Raw genomic sequence first — 19181 nt, 5'->3', positions numbered from 1 at the left:
TGCTATCTTTCATCACGTCCTATCACAAGAGAGTGGATATAGTTCCCTGTGCTATACAGTACATACCTTCTAAACAAAAAAAAGCCAGAATCACTGTATTAATACTTGTAAAAGCAGACATCAGAACAAGTTACTTTACCAGAATTAAAGAGACATTTCAGGAATTCCCATTGTGGCACAGTGGAAATGAATCTGACTAGGAACCATGAGGTTTTGGGTTTGATCCCTGGCCTTGCTCAGTGGGTTAAGGATCTGGCATTACCATGAGCTGTGGTGTAGGTCACAGATGTGGCTCGGATCTGGTGTGGCTGTGGCTGTGGCTATGGCCGGCAGCCGCAACTCTGATTAGATCCCTAGCCTGGGAACCTCCATATGCCGTGGGTGCGGCCCTAAAAGGACCAAAGACCAAAAAAAAAAAAAAAAAAAAAAGACATTTCATGATGATAAAGTGATTATTTAATCAAGAGGATACAATTATTCTAAATATGAATACTTAATTTGCTCACTGTTTCATATAAAGCAAAAACTGATAGAACAGAAAGAAGAAATAGGCAGACACACAAGTATAGTTGGAGTTTTTAATGATCCTTTAACAGTAATTAATCGAACAAACAGGAAGCCAGTAAGAATATGAAAGACTTAGAACAATACTATCAACCAATAAGATTTAATTGGTATGTATAGAAGATACTGCAAAATAGCAGAAAACACACTCTTTTAAAGTGCACAGGGAACTTTAAATATATACAATTCCAAGCCATCAAAGGAATATCAGATTTTAGAGGATTGAGATTATATAGTGTGTTTGTATGATTTAATGCATTTCAAATAAATGTAGTTGGCTGACACAGCAAAATTAAGCTAGAAACCAGAAATAGAGGAAGTGTAGAGAAGATTAATGAGGAGATGGTTATTTGAAAAGAGCAATAAGTTTGATAAACCTCTAGACAGATTGATCAAGAAGAAAAAACGAATTACTGTTCAGGAATGAAAGTATATCAGTGCTGATTCTGCTTGTATGTAAAGGCAATAAAATAACTTTATGGCAGTATCTTTGGCACTTTGATTAAATGGAGAAATCACTTGAAAGCAACAGAATTTTAAAGTTTACTCATGATAGAAAAAACTTGATGATCGGAGCTGTGTCTACCACCTACACCAAAGCTCACAGCAACATTGGATCCTTAACCCACTGAGCAGGGCCAGGAATCGAACCCTTGTCCTCATGGGTACTAGTTTGGTTCATTACAGCTGAGATACAGTGGGAATTTCAAGTTAATGGTTTAGAAGATAGGGTAAATCTGTATTATCCTGGTGGGCCCTGCGTGCCATCACATGTGTCCTTACAAAAGTATGGAGAGATTTTATAGACAGGAGAAGACAGTGTTACCTTGGATGCAGATACTAGCATGAGGTGGCTGCTCAGAGTATTTTGGTGCAGCCACCGAAGAAGGAAGAGGCAGAGAGTTTATTCTCCCCTAGAACTTCCAGAGGGAGCACTGCCCTACCAAAACCTTGATTTTGGTATAGTGATAGTGATTTTCTACTTAGAGCCTCCTGAGATGTGAGTAAATGTTTTGTTATTTTAAACCACCAAGTTTGTTATAATTTCTCAGAGCAGCCACTGGAATAGCCTTATACTTATTTTATCTATATTTAGTTAAACATTTTCCTTGAAACAAAACTCTATGCACAGGTGATTGTGCTGATAAATTTGTACCAAACAAGGAAGAGTTAATGTCAACCTAAACAAATGTTTCCAGAAAGTTAAGTTGAAGGGAACACTCTCAAAGCTAAACATGTTGTGTGCTCAGTTACCCAGCTTCTGGCTATTGAGACCAGATAAATTGGGTTTAGAAAGAAATAATGTAGGAGTTCCTGTTGTGGCTCAGTGATAACAAAACCGACTAGAATCTATGAGGATTCGAGTTCGATCCCTGGCTCTGCTCACTGGGTAAAGGATCTGGTGTTGCCTTGAGGTGCAATGTAGGTTGCAGATGCACCTCAGATCTGGCGTTGCTATGGCTGTGGTGTAGGTTGGTGGCTGCAGCTCCGATTTGACTCCTGGCCTGGGAATTTGCATGTGCCTCAAGCGTGGGCATAAAAAGCAAAAAAGAAAAGAAAAGAAAAGAATGTGCAGGAATGTCCATGGCAGCCTTACCCAAGATAGCCACAAACTATAAATAACCCAGATGTTCATCAGTAGGATAGTTGATAAATTATGGTTTATTCAAACAATGTAATATGACACAAAAATGAAATGGTCTACTTCTTTATAGAAAAATGTGGTTGAAAGCCAGACCCATCAACTACATACTGTGTGGTTTTTTAGTATACAATTCAGATCAAAGAAAAATTAACCATGATTGTACAATTCAAAATAGTTTGTGTTTTTAGTGTGTTGGTATCAAATGGAAGTCTAAAGTGGGGGAGCCTTTTGGGTGTTGATTTTGCGTGGTGGTTACATGGGTGTGTTGCAGAAATTGTCAAACTATAGACTTAAGATTTGTGTTTTGATGTACATGTATTATACCTCAGTAAATACAAAAGAAAAAATTTCTCAAGTCATGTGGAAACCCTGGCCCTGATGATGGTAATGCAGCTCTTCCCTGAGCCAGTTGAAATCAAGAGGGAAACATTTACTGTTTTAAGTCAGTAGGAATGGAGAAAACCCTTTCTATATTTTGTAGCTAAGAAATTTGGAAAAGGTTGCTGTGGACCTTTCCTATAGATGTCATTCATATCTAGGTTATACAGATTTTCCGTATATTTAAGTTTTATCTTTCAGAATTTAGATAAATTGTTGATAAATTTTGTACTTCTGAAGCTCCAAATCTGATCAATGTTTGTTCATTAAAAATGTAGCCTTTGGAGCTCCCGATGTGAAGGGGAAAAAAAGTCGCTTTTGATTCTCTTAATGTAATCTTCAAGGAATCTGAGCAATGTATTGCAAGTTACAGCTAAATGTATCTTTTCTTTTTTGCCAGGGCATACTTTAGGACTTTAATCCTGAAATTCTTAGAGTCCCCTTTTTATTCTGTAGTTATTTTTAGTGTATTTTTTGGAAATGACCAAATATTTCATAATGATATGGATTGAATATTCTGGAGAACTACCTGCAGTGTGTAGCACAGTTGCGTACAAAGGTTGAGTCAAATGAATTGAGAAACTTTATTGACAAAACAAGGAAATCACAGACAAGAGAGATTTTCTCTTCATTTCTTAAATTGTTATCTCCCAAAATGGAATTTTCAGAGAAGGGATAATACGTTAGAAGGTGTGTTTTGAATTACTAAAATATGTGGCTAAAGAATAGTGTCAAGAATACCACATAACTAGTCATCTGCAAATCAAGAAGTGTGAATCAGCTGATTTTTATATAACACAAATTCAGCTTTCTTATAACGCCATGCTCATGTGAATTATGAGTTATAAAGGATTTTCATGGAAGAGGTGATTTGTCATTTAGGGAATCACTTGGAAATCCTATCAATTGAGAGATGTTAAAATGAGATAATAGGCTGCAATCGGAGTCAACAGTCTCTTAGGGCTCATTATATGTGGTACAGTTTGTCCTTGAAATACGGGAAAAGTGCCACCTTTAAGCTATACCAAATTTTTGTATTATGTTTGTAATATAGCTCACGTATAGTATGCATTAAAATACTATGTCATTGTAGTTTCAAAAGGTATTTTTAAATATCCAAATAATGGAAATAATATGTTGAAGTAGTTGTGAGTCCTTTGTAGAGAGCAAGAAATATTTGAAATAAACTAGCCTTTCTGTTGGGAGTTGAGGTTTCTTGTGTGTTTTTTCCTATAAAGTAATGATTGTTTGCATAAAATAGTCCCCAGAATTTAGAAAGGAATCCTGCTGAAATCTGTATTCAGCTTTAGGAATGAATAAATAATTTCTGTATTTGTTTCTTTAGAGCAAAGGTGCTAGTGCTGGAAGAGAATGGACTGAACAGGAGACCCTTCTACTTCTTGAGGTAAGCAGATTAATGATGGAGCCCCTTTATTCGTATGAATTGGGTGCTAAGTTTCTTTTTTTATTACAGTTGATTTACAGCATTCTGTCAAATTTTGCTGTATAGCACAGTGACCCATTCATACATATATATGCATGCTTTTTCTCACATTATCCTCCATTAAGTTCTATCACAAGTGACTAGATATAGTTCCCTGTGCTATATAAGCAGGACCTCATTTAAGTTTCTGTGACTAGCATTTTAAATATGCTTTTGGAATTTATACTGAAAATTTTCATTCCATGTAATGAATTTTAATAGACTTTTTTGGGGCTTTTAGAGTTTAAATATCTGCAGTAGAGGTGATGTGCTGACCGTCAGTGGAGAGATCAAGCCTGGATATGTGTTATTTTGGCTCAGGTTGATTTTTTTCTTTTAAATCTGTTGCGAGCATTTAAGCAAATATTGTAACTCTTCGAAAGTAGTCTGGCTTTCTAACTCTTATTCCAAAATGAGAAGATCTGGCAACCTGGGCCTTCATTCTCACATAGCTATGATTGGCTGGCCTTGAATGGCAGATGTTCCTTTGAAGTGGGGCATTTCTTTAGATGCCAGTTTTTCTTAACTTTGCCCACCTCAGTCATTGTATATTAGTTCCCCAGTGCTATGAGCATATGAGTGTACAGCTTCCATATTTTCCAGAAGGATTTCAGAGAAATAGACAAACATATCTGCCATTGAAACCATTATCCTGTTCATGAAAGCAGAAGACTGTAGTAAACCAGTAATAGTGGATGGTATTTTTGTCAGTTAGCATAGTAAATACTTTCTGAAATTTATTCATGTCTTTGGAGATTCTTGCAAATACTTACCTAAGTAAATCTCAGAGTTATTTCTACTCTGGAGGGTAGAAAAAAGAGAATATTTGGTTTCAGATTTATCAGCCATTTCTCAAGAAGGACCGTTTGTATGTAGTTATAGAATAACAACTGTTGGGTTAAAATGGAGACTTCATGACACTACTTTATACACATTATATTTATGTACTTTATATACATTATATTGTGAATATAAAGTGTGGGAGCTGAATTAGGACTATATGAAAAAGTTTATCATTAAATCTGTTAGCAATGTTCTTGCCTACATGAAACAGAAAATCTGACTAGCAGTATTAACCAAAAGGACGTTGGTTTTTTCAGATTGACAGTTCCAAGATTCTTTCCACTGATTAGTGATATTGCCAGGTCCCTAGCTTTCCTGTTGTTTTGTTCTACCTTCCTTAGATTTCCACATTTTTTTCTCTGCTTTCTGGTCACAGGAAGCCTGGTTAGTTCCAAGCTTCATATCCCCATTCAAAATAGCAAGAGAAATGGAAAAGGTACCTCTGGGGACTTCTCTTCTTGGAAGGAAAAGCTTTCCCAGAAGCCCCTTATCGGTCTTTCCTTTCTATCTCAGTGATCACAGTGGGTCTCATAAACATCTAGTACTGCATGTTATCTTGAGAAAACAAATACTTGACATTCTAGTTTCAATAGTGGGATCAGCTTGGAGGAAGTTGATGATTGCTACAGGTAATTTACTAGCAGCATCTACACCAGTTATAACTATAACATTAAAGCAGGGAATTAATGGGGAGTTCCCATTGTGGCTCAGCAGAAATGAATCAGACTAGGAACCATGAGGTTTCAGGTTTGATCCCTGGCCTTGCTCAGTGTGTTAAGGATCCAGCGTTGCCGAGAGCTGTGGTGTAGGTTGCAGACGTGGCTCAGATTCTGTGTTGCTGTGGCTGTGGCTTAGGGCGGAAGCTGTAGTTCTGATTAGATCCCTATCCTAGGAACCTTCATATGCCTCAGGTGTGGCCCTTAAAAAAAAAAAAAAAAAAGCAGTGCAGGAAGAGAGCTCCCTTTCACTGGGGCATTCCATGTGATCCAAACTTATATATCATGTGTAAAATACATGATTTAGGAATTAAGTGTCAAATAAAAGATTAGATGAGATCAGCAGTTCTCCAACTTCTTGGTCTCAGGAGGCACTTGAAGTTTTAAAAATTTTATTGAGGACTCCAAAAAATTTAACATATGTTAACTTTATCAGTATTTCCTGTATTAAAAATTAAAACTGGAGGAGTTCCTGTCGTGGTGCAGTGGTTAACGAATCTGACTAGGAACCATGAGGTTTCGGGTTTGATCCCTGGCCTTGCTCAGTGGGTTAAGGATCTGGCGTTGCCGTGAGCTGCGGTGTAGGTCACAGACGAGGCTCAGATCTCGCATGACTGTGGCTCTGGTGTATGCCGGCGGCTACAGCTCCAATTAGACCCCTAGCCTGGGAACCTCCATATACCACGGGAGTGGCCCCAGTAAAGGCAAAAAAAAGACCAAAAAAAGAAAACTAAGAAAAAATTTTAATTCACTTAAAAATAACAAACCCCTTTATTTATTCTTTTTTTTTTTTTTTTTGTCTTTTTGCCATTTCTTGGGCCGCTCCAGCAGTGTATGGAGGTTCCCAGGCTAGGGGTCGAATTGGAGCTATAGCCACCGGCCTACGCCAGAGCCACAGCAACGCAAGATCTGAGCCGCGTATGCACCTACACCACAGCTCATGGCAACGCCGGATCGTTAACCCACTGAGCAAGGGCAGGGATCGAACCCACAACCTCATGGTTCCTAGTCATATTCATTAACCACTGCGCCACAACGGGAGCTCCACAAACCCCTATAAAGTTAACACATTTAATATTTTCATGAAAAACAGCTTTTGGAAAACAAAAGGTATTAGTAAAAAGTGTAGCATTTTACATTTTAGCAAATCTTTAATGTTTATCCTTTTAGAATACAGCCGATTTCACATTTGCTTTACTGTCAGTTATGTTAAGTATATTAAGAAAATCTGGGAGTTATAGTGGCTTAGCATATTAAGAACCTGACTAGTATCCAGGAGGATGTAGGTTCGCTCCCTGGCCTTGCACATTGGATTAAGGATTCGGTGTTACTGCAAGCTGCTGCATAAGTCACAGGTGCATCTTGGATCTGGCGTTGTTGTGGCTGTGGCATAGGCTGGCAGCCGCAGCTCCAATTAAACCCCTACCCTGGGACCTTCCATATGTAGCCCTAAAAAGCAAGAAAAAAAAAAAAAAAGAAAGAAAGAAAAGAAAATCTGGTATCACCTGGACATGTAGTTGGAAGCAGGAGGAAAATCTTAATTGCCTTTTCAGATAATTATGGATATTCTTTGATACAAGCTTTTCCCTCCCCCCTTTTTTAACAAATTGAAGGTTTGTGTAAACCCTGTGTTAAGCAAGTCTATTGGTGCCATTTTTCCAACAATATTTGCTCACCTTGTGTCTCTGTCATATTTTGGTAATTCTAGCAATATGTCGAACTTATTATATTTGTTATAGTGATCTGTATAGTGGTCTTTGCTGTTACTGCTGCAGAGATTGTATTATAACTCAGTGAAGGCTCAGATGATGGTTAGCCTTTTTTAGCAATATTTTTATACTAAGATACATACTTTTTTAAAGAAATAATACTATTGTACACTTAACAGACTGCAGTTAGTGTAAACATAAATTTTATATGCACTGGGAAACCAAAATATCTGTGTGACTTGGTTCATTTGCAACATTCTCTGTGACATCTGCAGTGGTCCAGAACTGAATCTGCAACATCTCTGAGGTATGCTTGTACTACGTTAAAACTTGACTGTTCGTAGCTTTTTAAGGGTTATTTGTAGCATGGAATCCATTGGTCTCTCTTGCACTAATTAATAGTGGATCTTTTAATCCATATATAATTGTGTAACATCTTTCATTGATAAATTGGAAAATACTGATTTACTGAATTATGAAAATTTTCCAAATGTTGATACAGTTCATTATGCAATATCAGATCTAATTTGAGAATACTAACTACCAGTCTCTTTAGAAAAAAAGTCTTGTAAAGAGCAGAACAAGCTTTCATGGCAGAGATGTGTTTTTTAGAATTCTAACTTTCACTTAATCATTGACAATGAACATTATCAGTTGTTTTCCTTGTAGTGACACTTTTGAGAATCATGTATTTTGAGAAAATGTATGCCAGATACCTGTGTCTGTAAAACCATGGTGTGTTAGCCATGCATTCTAGTAAAAATGATATTCAATGAAAAGAGTGTCTCTTTGAGCTAACACTCAGTCTCACAAATGCTTTTCCTATAGACAATATCATGCTTTGAGAGTTGGTATTTAGTCCTCTTTTACCTCCCGTTTCTTACCTCCTATGTTAAAGATACATGGACTTAAGTATTTAGATTCAATAAAATGAATAATTTTTAGTGTTTCATCAAAGAAATGTTTAAGTAAAGTTGACCTATTTTGCTTTTGCAAATATGTGACAATGAAGAATAAAGGGACAGTTAAGAAAGTCTTGTACCACTGCTTTAATTGATGCAGAGGAGCTAGTGGTTCACGCACCAATGCTTTTGCACCATTGTGCAAATGTCAACATAATGAAAAAGGCAATAATGACCTAGTATTATTCTGAAAATGATATTGGTCCCTGTGACAGGGTCTGGTGCTCCGTGGGTCTCCAGACCATGCTTTGGAATATGCTAAGCCTGATGATCGTCTCACATTTCTTTTTTTTTTTTTTTTTTTTTTGTCTTTTTGCTATTTCTTTGGGCCGCTTCCGCGGCATGTGGAGGTTCCCAGGCTAGGGGTCCAATCGGAGCTGTAGCCACTGGCCTACGCCAGAGCCACAGCAACGCAGGATCTGAGCCGCGTCTGCAACCTACACCACAGCTCACGGCAACACCGGATCGTCAACCCACTGAGCAAGGGCAGGGACCGAACCCGCAACCTCATGGTTCCTAGTCGGATTCGTTAACCACTGCGCCATGACGGGAACTCCGTCTCACATTTCTATATTGCTTTGTTCATTAAGAAGTTTCAGTGGTATATTAGCTCTTTTTCTTTTTAACACTCTTCTACTTTTCCTTGTTCTCGCTTCTTAATCTCTCTGTCTGTATGTGTGTATCTCTGGATCAAAATTCAAAGAGATTGTTCTTTCTGAGTTTTTACCACTATTTTCGTTTATTCTCACTTGTCCATTCAGTTTCAGTGATAATGTAGAGAGCCTCTTTTCTCAGCCCCTTTTTATTTATTTTAGGGCTATTTTGTCTAGTCATATGTGCCATGGGTACTAATATAAAAGTCTCAGTACTTGTAGGGGGAACATGGAATATGCTTTTGTATTGCTGTTTTAGAATCATTGGGCTCTGAGGAGAAATTTAATTGCACAGTACCACCTGGAACAACAATCTTTTGGTCACTTTTCCTTGGGGCACAGTGATACTCAGTATTTTCTCTTCTACATTTAGATTAGTGGATGGTAAATACAGAGTGAGGTCAGAATGGCTGAGCTACTGTTTACTCTGAACATTCCCAAGAAAACCACAGTATCCTTACACAATAGTGCATATTCTCTCCTGCAGGTGGAACCTGTGCAATGGTTGATTTTTCTTTTAAACCTGCAGTTGAATCAACATGTGAAGTAAAAGACTTCTCAACAGCATTGTTTACTGCTAACACCTTCTATTTTTATACTTTATTTATCAGTAATTAATAGCTTAAGAACATGAAGTTAGATGAAAAAATTTTAATGGATTTATAACTAAAAGTTCAGTTTCTCCCTAATTAATAGATAAATCTCAAAGACTCACTAGGGTTTATTGTCCCTACCCCCATCCCTACCATTTTATTGGTCAAGTATATCACACATGCACTTTCCCAGATATTTGGGATTATTTTGAGACAACTGCTTTTATTAAAAAAAGACTTTATTTGATATGATTTCTTACCAGAGTGCACAGTTCTTGTATGGGATGCTGCAGGTTGTGTATGGGATGTTTGGTTGTGTTCAGTTCATTGTTTTACTACAAATATTAGAGGCATAATTTCAGTTGCAGATAACCAAAGTAGAATTTATATATTGGACAAATGAATGTAGTTTGAAAAAGATCTTTAATTAGTAGATAGGCACACATCAAGAAGATGGAGACTTGGTTAAGATTTTATTTGTAAAATGTATGAGGAATTTAAGGTGTTTCACCCAAGAAAGTATCATCAGTATAAGAAGCCACAGAAGGCTAATGCAATTCTTTGAGCAGTTAGAAATTGCATTGATAGAGTCAGGGCTCCAGACGGAAGGACGCCTTTATGGCATCATTCTATTCCATAGTGGTTAAGGGGATTTTTTTAAAGAAGCAATCGTGATTTCTTTTAAGTCCACAACTGACTACAGTATTCTTTTTTGTTATTACTTAATGAATTTTATTACATTTATAGGTGTACAACAGTCATCACAACTCAATTTTATAGCATTATCATCCCAAACCCCCAGTGCATCCTCCCACCCCCAACCTGTCTCATTTGGAAACCGTAAGTTTTTCAAAGTCTGAGAGTCAGTATCTGTTCTGCAAAGAAGTTCATTCTGTCCTTTTTTTTAGATTCACATGTAAGTGAAAGCATTTGATGTTGGTGTCTCATTGTCTGACTGACTTCACTTAGTGTGATAATTTGTAGGTCCATCCATGTTGCTAAAAATGCCTGTATTTCATTTCTTTTAATGGCTGAGTAATATTCCACTGTGTATATGTACCAAATCTTCTTTATCCACCCTTCTGTCGATGGATGTTTAGGTTGTTTCCACGTCTTGGATGTTGCAGGTATTGCTGCAGTGAACATTGGAGTACATGTGTCTTTTCAAGTCATGGTTTTCTCTGGATAGATGCCCAGGAGTGGGATTGCTGGGAATCCCTGAGAATCTCTGAGAATCTCCATACTGTTTTCCACAGTGGTTGCACCAATTTACAATCCCACCAACAGTGTAACAGGATTCCTTTTTCTCCACACCCTCTCCAGCACTTATTGTTTGCAGACTTTATGATGATGGCCATTCTGGCTGGTGTAAGGTGGTACTTCATAGTGATTTTGATTTGCATTTCTCTAATGATAAGTGATGTTGAACATCTTTTCATGTGTTTTTTGGCCATCTTTATGTTTTCTTTGGAGAACTGTCTGTTTAGATCTTCTGCCCATTTTTTGATGGGGTTGTTTGTTTTTTTGGTGTTGAGCAGTAGGAGGTGTTTATACACGTTGGAGATTAATCCCTTGTCACTCGGTTCATTTGCAAAGATTTTCTCCCACTCTGTGGGTTGTCGTTTCGTTTTTCTAAGGGTTTCCTTTGCTGTGCAGAAACTTTTAAGTTTAATTAGGTACCATTTGTTTTCACTGTCATTACTCTTAAGAGGTGGATCTGAGAAGATGTTGCTGTTATTTATGTCAGAGAGTTCGGCCTATGTTTTCCTCTAAGTTTTATAGTATCTGGTCTTATATCCAGGTCTTTAATCCATTTTGAGTTTCTTTTTGTGTATGGTGTTAGGGAGTGTTCTCATGTCATTCTTTTCCATGTGGCTGCCCAGTTTTCCCAGCACCACTTATTGAACAAGCTGTCTTTTCTCCATTGTATATTCTTGCCTCCTTTGTCATAGATTAGTTGGCTGTGGGCGTGTGGGTTTAATTCTGGGCTTTCTATCCTGTTCCACTGATCTGTATTTCTGTCTTTGTGCCAGTACTATACAGTTTTGATGACTGTTCTTTGTAGTATAGTCTGAAGTCTGGGAGCCTGATTCCTCCAGCTCCATTTTTCTTTTTCAGGATGTTGTGCTTCCTGGATTTGAGTGAGGGGTTCCTTTCCCATGTTAGGGAAGTTTTTGGCTATTATCTCTTCAAATATTTTTTCTGTCCCCTTCTCTCTCTCTTCTCCTTCTGGCACCCCTATAATACAGATGTTGGTCTTTTTAACGTTGTCCCAGAGTTCTCTGAGACTCTTAATTTGTTTTCAATCTTTTTTCTCATCTGTAATTTCCACTAATCTGTGATTTCCACTAATATGTCCTCCACCTCGCTTATTCGTTCTTCTGCTTCCTGTATTCTGCTGTTGACTGCTTCTAATGAATTTTTTATTTCAGTTATTGTATTTTGCATCTCTTCTTGCTTAAGTTTTATATCTTGTAGTTCTTTGTTTAGTGTTTACTGTAAATTATCCTTCTTTGCCTCCAATTTATTTCCAATGTCATGCATCATCTTCAGCATCAACAATCTAAATTCTTTTTTCTGGAAGCTGAGAATCTCTTAATGACCCAGCTATTTTTCTGGGGTTTTTTCTTTCTCCCTTATCTGAGTTGTAGTTCTCTGTCTTTTCATTTTTATAGGTTTTTGGTATGGTGACTTTTTTACAAATAATAGAGTTGTAGCCTTTCTTACTTCTGGTGTCCACTCCCCCTCCCCCACCCCGGTGGCTGAAGTTGGTGCATGGGGACCTTGCTGTAGGCTTCCAGATGGGAGGGACTGGTGCCTGCCCACTGGTAGGTAGAGCTGTTTCTAAATCCTCTGATGGTGGGGCTTTATCTCTGGGTGAGATTAGAGGCTGCCTGTTTGCTTGGGGGGTCTTTAGGCCGCCTGTTTACTGCTGGGTGGGGCTGTGATCCCACCTGGATTGTTGTTTGGCCTGGGGCTTCTCAGTGCTGACTGATGGGTGGGGCTAGATTTTCCCAAAATGGTCTATTCCCAAGAGCTTTGCTTCCAGTGCCCTTCCCCCACACCAAATCACATTCACCTCCTGTTTTTTGTTTTTTTGTTTTATAATTTTTTTATTTTCCCACTGTACAGCAAGGGGTCAGGTTATCCTTACATGTATACATTACAATTACAGTTTTTCCCCCACCCTTTGTTCTGTTGCAACATGAGTATCTAGACAAAGTTCTCAATGCTATTCAGCAGGATCTCCTTGTAAATCTATTCTAAGTTGTGTCTGATAAGCCCAAGCTCCCGATCCCTCCCACTGTTTTTCCAGGAGATCCTCAAAGAACTGCAGTCAGGTTTGACCCAGATTCTTATAGAGACTTTGCTTTGCCCTGGGACCCAGTGCACATGAAAGTCTGTGTGTGCCTTTTAAGAATGGGGTCTCCGTTTCCCCCAGTCCCTTGGAGCTCCTGCTTACAAGCCCCACTGGGCCTTCAATGCCAGATGCTCCAGGGGCTCTTTCTCCCAATACCGAATCACCAGGCGTGGGGACTTGACATGGGGCTCAGAACTCTCACTCCTATAGGTTAGTCTCAGTGATACAGTTACTTTCCAGTCTGTGGGGCTTCCCACCTAGGAGGTATGGGGTTGCTTATATCATGTAATTGCCGCTCCTCCCTCTTGATGTGGCCTCCTCTTTGTTGTCTGGAGTAGGATATCTTTTTGAAAGTTTCCAGTCCATTTGGTTGAAGATTGCTCAGCATTTGGTTGTAATTTCATTGTTTTTAGGAGAGAAGTTGAGCTCCAGTCCTTCTATTCTGTCATCTTAATCCCATCTCTCCAGATTACAGCATTCTTCCCAGTCATTTATAATTGTCCCAGGACTTGAAATTGATAAAACTTGAATCTGTGAGCTTGTTGGTTCTCCCTCGTTAACATGAGTCTTTCTCTTGTTTGCTTTGCTTTCTCATGCTTTGTTATCATGGTCCCTTAGATAATGGACATAAACTCTTGTATCTGTAAATAAAATCCTTTGGAGTTACTGACACTGATCACTAGATGAGTTTGTCACATATTTTATACTGGCTCAATAATAGAAACAATAGCATTAGAAGATAGTCATTAAGCGTCATCAAAGATTTTCTTACACTGTGCTTGTACTTGATATACATTTATTTGATATGCAATGCAATAAATATTTTTTCCTGTGTAATTTTTTTATTGAAATATACTTGATCTACAATATTGTATTAGTTTCAGGTGTACAGCAGGGTTATTCAGTTATATATATATATATATATATATATATATTTCAGATTATTTTCAGTTATAAGCTATTATAATGAATATAGTTTCCTGTGCTATACAGTAAATCCATGTTGCTTATCTTCCTGTGTAATTTTGAATTACACTTTAATTATTTTTTAATGGCCACACCCATCATATGGAAGTTTCCAGGCCAGAGATTGAATCCTCGCCTCTGCAGCAACCTGCTGCAGTCGATCCTTAACCCATTGTGCCACAGTGGGGACTCCCTTGAATTACACTTTCGATGAGTATATCTTCTAGTAAAAAAATGTCTTCAGGAAAAGCCTTTTTTAAAAAAATAATTTTTAAAAAATATTCAGAGCCATGGGAAAGTCAAATTCATTTTCAGGTTTGGTCTAGTTACCTGTGGTTAAGCTGAGCAAATTTTATTGGGTACTATATTTCAGGAATGTGGCAGACACTGCATGTTGAGATGACTAGGCCATAGTCTCTACAGTTAAGGGATTCATAGTCTAGTGGGTGATAAGAAACAGATTAAAACACAATTTGAGGTATACCTAGAACGGGCATGTATATAGAGAAGTGGCTATAAGATATAATGGACAACTCTTGGGAGTGGGATGCCACTGTTGGTCTGTTACATCATAGTTCTAGTGCAGAACAAACCATACATAGGCAAAATACTTAAGAAGAGTGTTGCAGGATCTGGGTATTCCTAGAACATTAAAGAGTAGAGAGGTTGGGTGGAAGATGGTAGCAGAGTCTTGGTCCTGTTCAGTGTTAATTTTTTTTTTTTTTTTGTCTTTTTGCCTTTTTTTCTAGGGTTGCACCTGCAGCATATGAAGGTTCCCAGGCTAGGGGTCCAATGGGAGCTGCAGCTGCCAACCTTCGCCACAGCCACAGCAACGTGGGATCTGAGCTGGGTCTTTGACCTACACCACAGCTCACCACAACCTCATGGTTCCTAGTCAGATTCTTTAACCACCGAGCCATGATGGGAACTCCGGTCTTAATTCTGTAAGACAATGATGAGCACTGAAATAGTTTTAGGCAGAAGAGGGACAGTGTCCAGTGTGAAACATACTTTACTCTAGCAACAGGAAGAAGGGTGAGTTTAAAGAGAGAGAGAAAGGCAGTTCTAAGAATCTAGGTAAGCAGTGGTGCAAACCCCAGTGATGACAGAAGGAATGAAGGTGTTTTGTAGTGTAAAATGTCTACTAATGACTTTTTTTTTTCGCTTTTTAGGGCTGCACCCGCAGCACATGGAGGTTCCCAGGCTAAGGGTCAAATCAGAGCTGTAGCTGCCAGCCTACGCCACAGCCACAGCAATGAGAGATCCGAGCCTTGTTTGCGATCTACACCACAGCTCACAACAACGCCGGATCCTTAACCCACTGAGCAAGGCCAGGGATTGAACCCGCAATCTCATGTCTCCTAGTCGATTTGTTTCCACTGCGCCACAGCAGAAACTCCAAAATGTCTACTAATGACTTTTCTCTGTACATCACCCTTCCCCTCCTTCCTGGCCAGTCTTTCACCATGTTCTGTTTTGAAAATATCTCTTCAGTCTGTCCCTCTTAGGTAGTGCTCCTGTCAGTGCCTAGTCTCTGAACTTCACTGTTTCTCACCTTTCTGCTTTTCTGGATGCTGACTTGTGCTTGAATTTTGCAAGCAGTTTTCTTTGGTATGCTCCGAAAAAAACTTTGTGAATTTTCTTATTTTTTACTGGCTGAAGGAAAATAAATAAAGAAAAAATTTTAAATAGCAAGTTCATTTGAAAAGGTTATGCTAGAACATGTCAAGAAAATCTCCACTCAGGAGTTCCCATTGTGGCTCAGCGGAAACGAATCTGACTAGCGTTTATGAGGACCCAGATTCGATCCCTGGCCTCGCTCAGTGGGTTAAAGATCCAGTGTTGCCTTGAGCTGTTGTGAAGGTCGCAGATGCACCTCAGATCTGGTGTTGCTGTGGCTGTGGTGTAGGCCAGTGGCTACAGCTCCATTTCCACCCCTAGCCTGGGAACCTCCATATGCTGCAGGTGCAGCCCTAAAAAGACAAAAACAAAACAAAACAAAACAAAAGTTCCCCTCATAATCTGAAACTTAAGATGATGTTATTTATGTTTCTGGCCCCAAGGACCCTAGTTAGATTGATAGAATTTTGGTTTTTTTTCATAGGCTGGAACTTATTTCTAAGCAATTCCTTTTAGAACTACCTGAAACCACTGACTGTCCAGAGGAAACCCAGAATTAGCCTGTTTTCAAGGAATTTAATGACTAAGGTGATTTTCTGTCTTGGTTTTTAGAGAGTCCTCTACCACTCCAGTGAGAAAGAAAGCCCAGTACAGCCGTTAGAGCCCAGAGTTAATAATTCACTGAGGTGGAGTTCCCCTTGTGGCTCAGCAGGTTAAGAACTTGACATAGTGTCCATGAGGATGCAAGTTCGATTCCTGGCCTTGCTCAATGGGTTAAAGATCTAGCGCTGCCAGATGCTGCAGCATAGGTCGCAGATGTGGCTTGGATCTGGGATTGCTGTGGCTGTGGAATAGGCCAGTAGCTGCAGCTCCAGTTTGACTCCATGCTGGGAACTTCTATATGTTGGAGGTGCAACTCTAAAAAGAAAAAAAAAAAAAAAGTAAAAAAGTTCACTGAGGCAATAAACATGGAGAGAACCCTCATCGTGGCTAGCTCCTCTTACAGCTGTATCTGCAGATTAGGCTCCGCAGTAAGATTGCCATTCAATTGTTGACATTTGATCCAGGTATTTTTTTATTGTTGATGTGGGGGCTCTTAGGTGTATGTAGAATGTTCAGCAGCATCTATGGCTTCTGCCTGCTAGATGCCATTAGCACCTCCCCAGTTGTGTCACCCAAAAATGTCTCCAGACATTGCCACATGATCCCAAGGAGGCATAATTGCCCCAGTTGATAGTCATGGTTCTAGAGAGAACCACATGAGAGTAGCAACTTTGGTCAACTATCAGATTCTTTTTACCCAGTTCATTCCTTGACTTTCTTAACATGACATAGTTCTCTTTTTCTTCATACCATTCAATCCCTAGTCCCTTTGGAGGTGCTTTTTCTAGTTTTGTTGGAGTTTTTCAGTATTTTCTCTAAAAATTTAACAAATTTTAAACCAGAAATATATATACTTTATAAATTTTAGTATCAGTTTCTTAATTTCTAACAAAAAAGTTTGGAGATTGAGATGGTATTGAATCTGTAGTTTAATTTGGAGAGAATTGACATTTTAACAGTATTGAGACTTACAGTTCCCACTGTGGCACAGTGGGTTAAGAATCCAACTGTAGTGGTTCTGGTCGCTGCAGAGGCATGGGTTCAGTCCCCTGACCAGCACTGCAGATTAAAGGATCTGGTGTTGAAGCCGAGGCTTGGATTCAGTCCCTAGCCAGGGAACTTCCACTTGCTGCCAGTGTAGCCATAAAAAACAGACAACATTGAATCTTCTAGTGAATGAACACAGTGTATGGCTTCATTTATTTAGGTCTTTGATTTCTCAGCATTTTTAATTTTTTCCAGCATATGAGTAGCATATATTCTTCATTATATTTATTCCTAAGTATTTCATTTTTGTGTCATTTTAAATACTTTTCCAACTTAACATTTTTCATTGCTAGTGTATGTAGAAATATAAGTATTTCTATTACCCTTCTAACCAATGAACTTGCTAAACTTTATAGTTTAATGCCTTTTTTGTAGATTCCATAGTATTTTCTGTGTTTACAATCTATGTTTACAACCAGTTGTTTTTCCTTTATAATATGCACACTTTTTGTTTTTCTTGACCAATTGAGAATTTAATAAGGAAAGCAATCAAATCTACTTATTTTCTTATGTACAGTATAGCGTTTTCATTATTGTTTTTAAAGCCTATCTAATGAACAGTAATAGGCTTCTGATGTCATTAAATATTACTTGTTACCTGAAGTTTTAACTTTAGCTCCTGTTTTTTTCTGTCATAGGCCCTAGAGATGTATAAGGATGATTGGAACAAAGTGTCAGAACATGTTGGAAGTCGCACGCAAGATGAATGCATCCTCCACTTTTTGAGGCTTCCCATTGAGGACCCATACCTTGAGAATTCAGATGCTTCTCTAGGGCCCCTGGCCTACCAGCCTGTCCCCTTCAGTCAGTCGGGAAACCCAGTCATGAGCACTGTTGCTTTTTTGGCGTCTGTGGTGGATCCTCGTGTGGCATCTGCTGCAGCCAAAGCAGCTTTGGGTATGGCTTTCCTAAGCCATTTTGCCAGTATGGCAATTTCAGATAATGGTTTGATGTTTTTCCTTCGTAAAAGTTCTATCTCAGATTTAAATGTTATCAGCTATTACATTCATTTCAGTCATATAAATAATAAAAAATCCATTATTACTCCTTAAAGACACCTCGTATTTTATAATATTATAGCATTTTAAACCAAAGCACTTAGAGGTTCCCTTGTGGTGCAGTGGATTAAGGCTCCCGTGGTGCCACAGCTGGGAGCTTCCACGTGCCATGGATGTGGCCAAAAAAAATAATGTAAAATAAACTAAAACACTTAAAATGCAGTAGCTTTCAAACTAAGAGCATTTATTAAGAATTGGGCAAAACAGGAGTTTTTGCTGTTTTGCAGTGGGTTAAGATCAGTGCAGAGGTGATACTAGTTTGATCTCCGACCCAATGCTATGGGTTGAAAGATCCACCTTTGCTGAAGCTGTGGGTCAGACTCTATCCCTGGCATGGGAACTTACGTATGCCATGGGTGTGGCCATTTAAAAAAAAAAAGAATTGGCTGAACAGGAGTTCCCCCCAGCACAGCGAGTTAAAGATCTGGCTTTTCACTGCTGTGACTTGGGTTGCTGCTGTGGTGTGGGTTTGATCCCTGACCCGGGAAACTTACAAATGTTGTGGGCACAACCAGCAACAAAAACAAAAAAAAAAAGAACTGAACAAAATAGAGTTCTTAAAATTGTATATTTTATGATTCATTTGGAGTTTAATATACCTGGCAAAGAGGAGTCATGTTACATTTTTGGATTATATTAATTCTGAACAGAAGCTTCTCACAACATAAAACCCTTTCTTGACTTTCTTGTTTAATCCTTGGTACTTTCGTAATTAAAATCTAGCAAGCAGAGTTAGATAAAATTTAGACAGCAGTTTTGATTATTATTGATAGAAATATAAAGATCTTGGAGTTCCTGTCTTGGCTCAGTGGTTAACGAATCTGACTAGGAACCATGTGGTTGCAGGTTCAATCCCTGGCCTTGCTCAGTGGGTTAAGGATCTGGCGTTGCCAGATTAGACCCCTAGCCTGGGACCCTCCATGTGCCGAGGGAGTGGCCCCAGAAAAAGGCAAAAAGCCCCCCCCCCCAAAAAAAAATCT

At 38.7% G+C, this 19181-nt stretch overlaps 1 protein-coding gene across 1 annotated transcript in view; it reads left to right on the top strand.

The window, feature by feature from the left end:
* The window catches only part of SMARCC1 (SWI/SNF related, matrix associated, actin dependent regulator of chromatin subfamily c member 1), a 166292-nt gene that overhangs the window by 84493 nt on the left and 62618 nt on the right, over positions 1–19181 (top strand). Inside the window, 2 exon segments of the mRNA XM_021068731.1 lie at positions 3933–3992; positions 17782–18040. Coding sequence (XP_020924390.1) covers positions 3933–3992; positions 17782–18040 — 319 coding nt within the window.

The sequence above is a fragment of the Sus scrofa genome, chromosome 13, assembly GCF_000003025.6.
Source record: "Sus scrofa isolate TJ Tabasco breed Duroc chromosome 13, Sscrofa11.1, whole genome shotgun sequence".
NCBI lineage: Eukaryota > Metazoa > Chordata > Mammalia > Artiodactyla > Suidae > Sus > Sus scrofa.
This window is presented reverse-complemented; position numbering and strand designations above follow the sequence as displayed.